General features: G+C 33.2%; 2 protein-coding genes across 2 annotated transcripts; one reads left to right on the top strand and one right to left on the bottom strand.

Moving 5' to 3' along the window:
- The first annotated feature begins 2,794 nt into the window (after window positions 1–2,794).
- Window positions 2,795–6,342, top strand: LOC127119557 (SNF1-related protein kinase regulatory subunit gamma-1-like). The gene is made up of 6 exons (XM_051049807.1): window positions 2,795–2,940; window positions 4,221–4,397; window positions 4,477–4,919; window positions 5,015–5,281; window positions 5,359–5,531; window positions 5,921–6,342. Exons 2-6 carry the CDS (start codon window positions 4,229–4,231, stop codon window positions 6,198–6,200), a joined length of 1,332 nt encoding a protein of 443 aa, XP_050905764.1. The 5' UTR covers window positions 2,795–2,940; window positions 4,221–4,228; the 3' UTR covers window positions 6,201–6,342.
- On the bottom strand, window positions 6,320–8,249 carry LOC127119556 (pentatricopeptide repeat-containing protein At2g02750). Its single transcript, XM_051049806.1, has one exon. The coding sequence runs from the start codon at window positions 8,192–8,194 to the stop codon at window positions 6,320–6,322; it is 1,875 nt and encodes a 624-aa protein (XP_050905763.1). The 5' UTR covers window positions 8,195–8,249.
- Between the last annotated feature and the right edge of the window lie 3,003 nt (window positions 8,250–11,252).

The raw sequence follows: 11,252 nt of genomic DNA, 5'->3' as shown, positions 1-11,252 counted from the left end.
TAAGTTAATTTTAAGTTCCGCTTTAATCCCTTAATAAAAAAAATGTTACACTTTGATCCCTTAATATTAACTTTGTTAGTATTATTGGTCTCTTCTATTAGTTTAGCTGAAAAAACGTTAATATTTAGTATTTACCAACGTGACATGCCAACTAGGTAATGACTCAGCAAAAAGGATAAAAAAAGAGGCATACTTGGTGAAAATATGAGTAAACATATATATTAAAAATCAATTCTAGTAAACCCTTTTTTTAAACAAATAGGATTACCTTTCAATTCAAATACATTAGCTTACATGTAAGCTCAAAATCAATTCTACTAGGAAAAAATCAATCCAACACAAAACTAGAACAAAAAATACATTAATTTTATATTCTAATTTATATTAGAAAGTTACTATATTATAGTAACTATGGTGATTGAGATAGATAATATTTGTTAACTAATCAACTACTACATTGGAATCATTTGTTGAATCTACTACAACTGCCGATTTAAAATATTGCAGTTGAAGCGCAAGCAAGACCACACTTTGTTTTACGAGAAAGACACAACATGAATATTATCACAATTAAAGATTTCAATCATAGAACCATATGGATCATGGAAGAATAACTGATCAACGTATATTCCATTTTCCTAAACTCTGTTTAACTCCACATCTTAAGAACAAACATCAAATCCAACAATTAAAAATCTTTATCTTCCAAAATTAAAGACTTTAAAACTACTCCAATCCATCAAAACTGAAATTTTTCAACAAAAAAAAAAGTATAAGAACAAAACTCATTTTTTAGATCTGAAAAAAAAACCATAAAAAATTGAAACTTAAAAAAACACGAACAAGAACAAGGGACTAAATTAGTTCATATCTGCAAAATATATCAGTTCAAGTGGTGCTTTATAAGCATTGTGTGAAAACTATGTGAACATAGCCTTGTAAATCATAATGTTTTTAATACCAGATTTTCACCAGTTTCTCAGATTTACATAATGCAAGACATACCTATTATAATACTGGTGTGATTTTTTGGTTGAGAATTTAAAGGTCTGGATATAAATGTGAGCAAGAAAAATCCACTGTTGTTGGGAAAACATAAAATGGAAAATAAAACTATTCCACCTAAATCATTTATTTTTACAGTCCCTATAACTACTGTGTATGCATCAGATTTAACTATATTTACCTCTGAATATCAGATGCTTCCTCAAAAGCAGACATACCAAAGCTACAATAGTCAACCCACAAGCCAAGCAAATATGTTGCAAATCATCGGCTTCAAACTCCAAATCTTTTGATCTAAAACATGTACTCTGTTGTTGTCAACGTAGTCCCAAAATAAAAACCTTATCCTCCAATGAAACATGAAATTTCTTCCACTGAAACATTTATTTTACAGTCCCTACAACTACAGTGTATGCGCCAGATTTAACTATATTTACCTCTGAATATCAGATGCTTCCTCAAAAGCAGACATACCAAAGCTACAATAGTCAACCCATAAGCCAACCAAATATGTTGCAAATCATCTGCTTCAAACTCCAAATCGTTTGATCCAAAACATGTACTCTATTATTGTCAACTTAGTCCCAAAATAAAAACCTTATCCCCCAATGAAACGTGAAACTTCTTCCACTGAAACATAAAACTTATTTCCTTGAGATCTAGGAGTCTTTGTACGTTTGTCGTTGAAATTCAACCCTTGTTGGATTAAATAGATAATGTTGCTGTGATGAAAGATGAAAGAATCCAATGAAATGAAATTAGGGTTACAATGTTTCACATGTTTAATAACAAATAATAATAAATTAAAAATAAACAAAACAAAAATCCATGTAAGATAACATACTGACAAGTAGACGACCACATATGCATAGTTTAATGTTTTTTCTCAAAATTTAACGGAATAAATCAATTTGATTAACGAATCAATTTTAAGGGACTATAATATAATATTTTTTAACTAAGAAACTAAAGCGAAACAATAAATTAAGTTAAGAGATTAAAATATGAATTAAGCCTAATAATTAATATATTAAATATTTAATATATTAAATATTTAATAAAGTAATTTTTTAATAGAATAAATATTTAATAAACTAAATAGTTGATATATTATAACTAAAATATTAATAGTTGAAATATTAAATAGTTGAAATAATATAACATAATTATTTAATGTATAATAATTGAAATATTTAATAAATTATTTAATAATATTAATATTATTTCATATATCAATAAAAATAAAAATAAAGTATAATATCAAATAATTATTAAATAGTTTGAAATAAAAATTAATTAATTATATAGTTATTTCAACCATAAATATTATTAATATAAAATAAAAATTAATTTATTAAATAATATGAAATACTAATACTCAAACTCTTAATGAAATATTAAATAATTTATAGTTAAAATAAATTAATTAATCATTAATAATTAAAATATTAAATAATTTTATAATACTAAATCAGGTATAAAATATATATTTATTGCAATATTTATTTAGCATGGTGATAGGTTCAACTCCTTACATTTAGGATGTAAAATATTTTACATCGACACCTATGTTCAATAAAAACTATCATTTCATCATCAACTCCTTTAATAATTATGCATTTAGGATGTAAAATATTTTACACCTATGTTCAATAAAACTATCATTTCATCGTATATATAACTATAACCTCTTATTCTATTCCTATTAAATATTAGCATAAAATTAATTTATATTGAATAAAGAAAAACAAGTAAGCACTAGCATTCAACAAGTGGTTCAAAGAGCCTTTGACAAGCATCCTATAGCAACACTTGGCACTGCTAGCAATTCTCAAAGACCACTCAGAAAACAAACATAACCGCTTCCCTAATACAGATCATAGACAATACAACTTCAATGTGTATCTGAATCCATTGCCATTCTCAGAACTATAGGTACGTCAACCTCTCTATTGTTCATGCATGTTTTTTTAAGCATTACATAAACAAGTTTAGAATTGCACTAGGTTTGTTTATTGTTTTTTGAGATTGACATTACCAAATGTCGTGATTCAATAATTTTCACATGATTTTGCAATGCCAGCCAAACATCAGATTAGAAGGAAATGATAGTTATAGCCTTTGGTTAATGTATTACACAATATATTAAACAAATAATTTCGATTATTAGTTCATTTAGAGGATCAACGTGATAAAGAAAAATCGTGGCACGAGTATAATCTTCCAATCAAATAAAATATGTTATTTCTAGCCTTGCCATATAAGCCATCCTAAAATTTCAGTCCGGTTGAATCATCCTCGTATTTGAGAGGAAACAAAAATGCATGGGAATTAAATTGATTTCAGACCATTAAGAATTATAGCTGGATCTCACTCAATTCTGCAAAATATTATATTGTAGAATTGTCATCACTCCAATACATGATACTATGTTTAAGTCATATATTATTTGATGCGAGACTCTTAACTCATTACTCACGTACATCAGACAACATCATCCATATATCATCTGATGTTCCTCCTGATAGGGGAACCTTATCAAGGTGGTCCAACGAATCTTAAAAGATGATCTGTTATATAATTTTGTATGATTGAACTTAATTCAACTCTACAAATAATTTTACAGTATCATCCAATAGAAATTCATCAATCAGTCATGCCATATAATTAATTTAAAAATATACAGTGATTTGACAGAATATACAGTGATTGGATAACAGTGTTAAATTATTTTACATGCATAATCTTTTTTCTCCTAAATTTTTAAAAATTGATTTTGATTAAAAGAGAATTGATTATAAATTATTATTTTGAATGCATTTAAGGGAAAGTGGTTTGAATAAACTAAAAATCATGTTTGGAGGAAAAACATCAAATATCAAGCTAGAATTTATTTCAGTGACAAAAACAATTATATTCTAAAACATTCGAAATGTCAAAATCAATCGGCTAAGGAACGAAGATTCGGGAAACACCGAATTTGGCCAGTATCATGATCTCTCGGCACGAGCTCTGGATTATTAGGGCTCCTTTCCCTTGAGAACCAGAGTGCGAAAGAAAAAAAAATGTCAAAAAATCAATTTTATCCAATGTCAAAAAATCAATTTTATCCAAAGTGAAACGCGCTAAAATGACCATGTAGAGATATCTCTACGGCTACAATTCTGCAATGTCTTGAAAACCATTGAAACATTAACTAATACAAATGACTTCAGTTCAAAATATGGCGCAAGCGCAAGAGGTCACACCAATCACCCCACTTTCAAAATGCGACAGCTACTTTGAAACCATACAATCCAGAAAGAAACTACCACATACATTGCAGGAGACATTGACAGATTCATTTGCAAAGATTCCGGTTTCTTCTTTTCCAGGAGTTCCAGGAGGAAAAGGTAACGTGAATTAACCATATATAGATGCATTTCAAAGCTATATACCTTATGCATTTCATGTGAACCTCTACTTTGGCAGTGATTGAAATTCTAGCAGACACACCTGTTGGTGAAGCTGTTAAGATTCTGTCTGAATGCAACATTTTAGCTGCTCCCGTTAAAGACCCTGACGCAGAAATTGGTTCAGATTGGAGAGGCAGATACCTTGGCATCATAGATTATTCAGCCATTATTCTCTGGGTGATGGAGAGTGCAGAGCTTGCTGCAGTTGCTCTATCAGCTGGTACAGCAACAGCTGCAGGAGTTGGCGCGGGAACTGTCGGTGCTTTGGGAGCATTAGCATTAGGAGTTACAGGTCCTGCTGCAATTGCTGGACTAACTGCTGCTGCAGTAGGTGCAGCAGTGGCAGGTGGTGTTGCTGCAGATAAAACCATGGCTAAAGATGCTCCTCAAGCTGCAAATAACCTTGGTGAAGATTTTTACAAAGTAATATTGCAAGAAGAACCCTTCAAGTCAACAACGGTATGCAAACGATGGTTATAGTGTATACTGCAAGTTCGCTTTTTATGAGGTTTTTGAATTTTTAGTTTAAGCTTTTTTTTCTTCATTGGCTTCAGGTGGGATCAATACTGAAATCATACCGATGGGCACCTTTTGTTCCAGTTGCAAAAAACAGTGCTATGTTGACCGTCTTACTGCTTCTCTCAAAATATCGGCTGAGGAATGTACCGGTGATAGAACCTGGTAATCCAGACATTGTAAACTTCATTACTCAGTCAGCAGTTGTCCAAGGCCTAGAAGGATGCAGAGGAAGAGATTGGTTCGACAGCATTGCAGCCAGGCCTCTATCTGATCTTGGACTTCCTTTTATGTCTGCTGATAAGGTAACAATTTTCATTCAAATTTTTTATAGCTTCCCTCTGCTCGGAGGTTTAAACACATCTTATTTCTTCTTGTTTAGGTTATTAGTGTCCAGAGCAATGAATTGATTCTTGAAGCTTTCAAGATTATGAGGGATCATCAAATTGGTGGTCTTCCTGTTGTAGAGGGGCCAACTAAAACAATTGTTGGAAACTTGAGCATTAGAGACATCAGATACTTGTTGCTAAAGCCTGAAATCTTCTCCAATTTCAGGTAAGACTAAGAGGCAAACCAGGAACCTGCATGATATGCATCTCTAAAAATAATTAGGGGAACACATCAAAATAAGAAACAAAATTGTTTTCGCAGTTTTGAAAATAAAACTCTCTTGGGTTCATCTTTGGGTAAAACAAAAAAATAATGATATCCAAACAGATGCAACAAACGACGACGTAATAATGTTCTATTGTTAAACTGAGAATGAGACTGAAAATATTAATCAACTAGGGTTCATAAGATTAAAGATTGTTCACTTAATATAAAAGTGTGTGATTGTTTGTGGGATGATATTTCCTATTTAAGGAAAACAAACAGCAGCTACTACAGAACTAATTACTCAACTGAAATGTTCTCCTTCGCCATCTCTTTATTTTGACTTTCAGGAACCTCACTGTCATGGATTACATGAAGAAAATTGTCTCAGCATCTTATGAACCTGGAAAAGTCACTCGGCCAATAACATGCAAGCCTGACTCAACTCTGCAGAGCGTGATTCATACTCTTGCTTCACAGTCTATTCACAGGATTTATACAGTAGATGAAAATGATCAAGTAGTTGGTGTCATCACACTGAGAGATGTCATCTCTTGTTTCATCAACGAACCTGACTACCATTTTGACGATTACTACGGATTTGCAGTGAAAGATATGCTGAATCACTGATTTTTACAAGGAAGTTTAAATAGCAAAAAGATCACTCCAAAAGTAGCAAATTTTTATGTTATCATCAGAAAGGAAAAAGAACATTTCTTTCATGTTTTTCTTTGTAAGCAATGCAATTCTCATGCAACTTCTATCATGCTAACACCAGTGAGTTTGTCCAATCCTTTATCCAAGATCAACCCTCTTATCCTTTCTACGTCTCTCCATCTCCCCAATGCAGCATATATGTTTGACAAAACCACAAGTGGAGCTGGATTTTCCGGCTCCATATCAAGAAGTTTCTTGGCCATTTCTTCCCCAAGATTGGAATCTAGGTAGGACCTACATGCACCAAGCAAAGAATCAAAAACAGATGTAGGAGGTTCTGCTAATTCTTGCACCAGCTCTCGAGCTTCGCCCAACCGGCCAGATCGACCCAAAAGATCAACAACACAACCAAAATGCTCAGGCGTTGGATCCAAACCATACTCCCTAATCATTCTGAAAATATGTAATCCTCTCTCAACTTGACCACTGTGACTACAAGCAGATAGAACACTAACAAATGTTACACTGTTTGGTTGAACCATTTCATCCAACATTTCATCAAAGATTTCTAAAGCAGACTCATAGTCTCCATTCCTTCCATACCCTCCTATCAATGCATTCCAAAATGCAGGATCATCTGGTTTTGCATCAAACTGATCAAAAACACATCGTGCCAATGAAGCACACCCACATTTCATATACATGTCAATCAAAGCAGTTGCAAAAAATTCATCCGTATCAACACATATTCTCAAAGCATACCCATGTATCTCTTTCCCACTTCGCAACACAGATGAATCAGCACACGCAGACAAAAGACTAGTCACAATCTTCAAACATGGAGCGACGCCAACACATTGCATTTTCCTAAAGTACTTAAAAGCTTCCACACACACCCCTTTTTGTGCAAACCCACAAATCAAAGAGTTCCATGTTGCTGAATCAGGCAAAACCCCTTCATCCACCATTCTCTCAAACACTTTAACAGCCCTCTCACTCTCTGAATTCATCATCATCCCCGCAATCATAGAGTTCCAAGTGATCAAGTTCCTCTTTTCACTTTCATTAAAAACATGAAAAGCAGAACCCCAACAACCACATTTCGAATACATATCAACAAGTGCAGTCACCACCATAATATGATCACAAGCTTCTAGTTTCATACTAAGCCCATGTACTTGCTTCCCCAAACGAATATTCAAAAGAGTACCACATGCTGAAAAAACAGACACCAAAGTCACCATATTCGGCTTTTCCTCCAAACCCATCATCATATCCTTAAAAACATCAAAAACAAGACGAGGAAACCCGTTACACAACAACCCCGACACGAAAGCATTGTAAGTAACAACATTTTTCACGCGCGCATTTTCAAAAACCTCATTGGACGAAATCAAATCCCCACATTTCGAATAACCAGTGACCAGCGAAGTTGAAACATAAACATCACATTCAACTCCTAACTTGAGCGCGAAGCAATGAACCTGCTGCACGTGACTTTGATTCTTTACATCACGTGCGGAAACTAAAGACGCGATGGTTACAGAATTGGGCCTAAGATTCCGAAGCCCAATCTCACGTAAAAGCCCAAAAGCTTGACCGTAAGGCCCATTTCCGGAGAGTCCAGAAAGTACAGCGTTGAAGGCGGTGATACTTGGCTGAGGCATTTCGTCGAACAGCTTGAGGGCGTCGGGGAAAGAGTGAGAGTTGGCAGCATAGGAGGCGGTGAGGGCGGTGGAGGTGTGAGGGTGGGAGTGGAAACCGGTTTTGAAGAGATGGGCATGGAGGATTTGGGTTTGGGAAGGGGAAGGAGAAGATAGATTGGAACATGCTTTGAGGAGAATGGGGAAGGTGAAGGAGTTACGAGTGTGGGAGGAAGAAGAAGCGTGGAGGTGAGAATAGAGTTGAAGGGCTTCTTTGTATAATCCATTTGCTACTAGTTTTGTTACTGTTATATCACTCTTCATGGAAGGTTGCTAACTTACTACTACACTTTTGGGTTATGTCATGTTCCTCTCTATGTTGCACCTTTATATTGTGATAATCAAATAATAACTCTTGAATTTAATTATATGCCCTCATATTGTAAACAGTTAATCACAACAATTGATTTATTTAAAATATTTGACTTTTATTTTAATCACTTAAAAAGTAATGCAAACGGATAATTGTGATGTATTGACAGTGTAAAACTTTTTACATTGACAGTGCATAACAATTAATCTCATGACTCTTAGATTTTAATGCATTCGTTCTCTTAATTTGAACCTTTTAAGCAATTGATTTCATATTATAAAATTAACTATTATGATAATTTGAACCTTTTAAGCAATTGATTTCATATTATAAAATTAAATATTATGATTTTTGATGATCTTTGAATTTTGTGATCTTCTTACATTTTTATATATTTGACAATGAGATTAATATTTTTTTTAATTAAATGGGAGGAATGATTATGATATTTAGTTTTTAATAATTAATTATTATTTTAATTAAATTAAATTTTAATTTTAATTAAATTTTCAAAAAATTAATTATAATTTTAATTAAATTTTTTAAAATTAAATTAATTAAAATTTGAAATTAAAGTTTTGAGCACAAAATTCATGTTGCTGTAGTATTATTTAAGTATCATGATATCAAAGGGTTTGATATTGATAAGCTATATATACATCTTATGTTTTACAAAATCAATGTGAGACTCAAAATAAAACATTGCTCCTTCTTCATAGTACAATTCTTATGTTTTACAAAATCAATGTGAGACTCAAAATAAAACATTGCTCCTTCTTCACAGTACAATTTCCCTCACTTTCTTTCTCTATATTTTTTCTTCTTCTTTTAGTCAATCATCAATTTTTTACTCAAGTGGAAAAACTTCACTTCTTTTTCAACTTGTATTGAATGAAGCAATTAAGAAAGCATCATATAAAAAAGGTTAGGTCCATGCAGATTTTGACATTGCATACCTTCTTCTTTTAACATCAAAGTACTGCGCTTTATGAAATCTCTTCCTCTTTCTCCTTTAATTTTTCTTCTAGGACGTGAACTTCTCGTCCTCAAAAATGGAGTAAAGTTGCCCAAGATTTTGGTCAACTTCATTCTGAAACCCTTCCAGATAAAATAAGAACTCAAATTTAATGAGAAACTGCATGTGAAATCTGCCTTAGGTGACGTAGGGCCTGAATGAAATGGAGAAACATGTAAAGAAAACATAGCTTTTGGTTTAGCATTAATCTTATATGTGCCTCACTCTTTAACATGATAAGTAGTTTCAAATTGTAGAGTTATAACTTATGTTTAAATAAAAACAAAATCCCCATCAATAATGAAGTACAAAAAATTATACCACAACCATTGTTGTCTTCTAAGCTAGCATCGTTGATGATTCACACAATGGACGAAGTACCTCGGGAACACTCCATGGCTAACAATAACACAAACATGCTGAAATTACTTTACATTGGATGAAAATACCAATGGGACGAAGTACCTCAGGAACACTCCATGGCTAACAATAACACAAACATGTTGAAATTACTTTACATTGGATGAAAATACCAATGTAACAAAGTTGAATTCTAGTACCTCCAAATCCATATGATCAACAATGTGGATGATAAAACCACCTCCTTCGCAAGGTCATATCAGGTACCCATTGGGCAACATCTCAGCTCTAACAAAATGTTGCACATGAGGCATACTTGGACCATTCTGTGTGTTTTTAAGAGACCTCTAAAGATACCACGAGGGTCGATCTTTAAGGATTTATGCAACCTGAAAAGAGTATGGTTGGTTGATCCCGTCAATGAACATCAGTAAAACAATTATCATAAAGAAATAGATTGATAAAGTTGTTAGAATTAATTCATTTTCATAAACTTGTAGATAAAGTTTGTTAGAGGATACTTTCGTATTTTCATGAAGTCCCACTTGTATTTAAGCAAGTGAGTGGTGTGAACAAACAGTATAATTATTCCTTTTGTAGTCTGTGTAATGTAGCGGAGCAGTGTATGTGCACTTGCTGCAACCGTCTTTTGGAAGTCTATTATTATTCTCTCTTCTCTCTCTTATTTACATTCTTCATATTTATCACCTTGTGAACCAATAATTGACATCAGAGCTCCGATTCAGATCCACAGGGAAACACCACGGGAAACACGAGTGAAACGGTGAGGCGTTGTGTATTGATTTCTGTTCAGAGGATTCGTGTTGAATTTTTGATCAGAATCATAACAGAATCAAATATCTTGATTCTACGGGATTGGTGTAACACCCCAAAATTTGCCCTCCTCATTCATGCATTCATTTAGCATTTCATATTGCATTTCATCATGTCAATCAGAATTAGATCCGAAAAAAAAATGGAAAAAAAATGAAAAATAAAACGAAAAAAAAAAAATTTACAAAAAGAATAAATAAATAAAAATAATAATAAATAAATAAATAAAATATAATAAAAAATTTTGGACTTGGGTCTCTCTCTTTTGAGCCCACAAAACCATGAAATTCAGTCTATAAATACCAAGGCTTCACTTGAGAAAAAGGAAGAGAAGCAAAATACTCTGAGGTTTCCTTGGAACAAAACCCTGGACAAAACCTGAAGAGAAACCTGACAGAGAACTCAGAGCAGCCTCCAAACCCTGAAGGGCCTCACGGGTGCAACTCAATTTCAATCAAGCTCTCCAATCAGGTTTGCCCTATTCCCATTATTTTACGCCTTCAATTTGAATGTTCTAAATGTGTGATGTATTGTGAATGGGTGAAACCTATGCCTTGAATGTTTAATCACATGATTTCTGAAGTGTATGCCACAGGGTTTGAGGTTTCTAAAACCATACTGTTATCCATGAAAAAAATGCTTATGGTGTTTCACTAACCTTTTTGTTGAGTTTTTGTGAGGGCTCACATGACTTTTGCAGGGATAACTTGCGTGGTTTCCCACTTTATTTGTGGGATAACCCCTGGAGGTTCATTCCGATTACCTGTACTGACCCACTTTCTTTGATGGCATTAGCTTGG

The sequence above is a fragment of the Lathyrus oleraceus genome, chromosome 2 (assembly GCF_024323335.1).
Source record: "Lathyrus oleraceus cultivar Zhongwan6 chromosome 2, CAAS_Psat_ZW6_1.0, whole genome shotgun sequence".
In the NCBI taxonomy this organism is placed as follows: Eukaryota; Viridiplantae; Streptophyta; class Magnoliopsida; order Fabales; family Fabaceae; genus Lathyrus; species Lathyrus oleraceus.
This window is presented reverse-complemented; position numbering and strand designations above follow the sequence as displayed.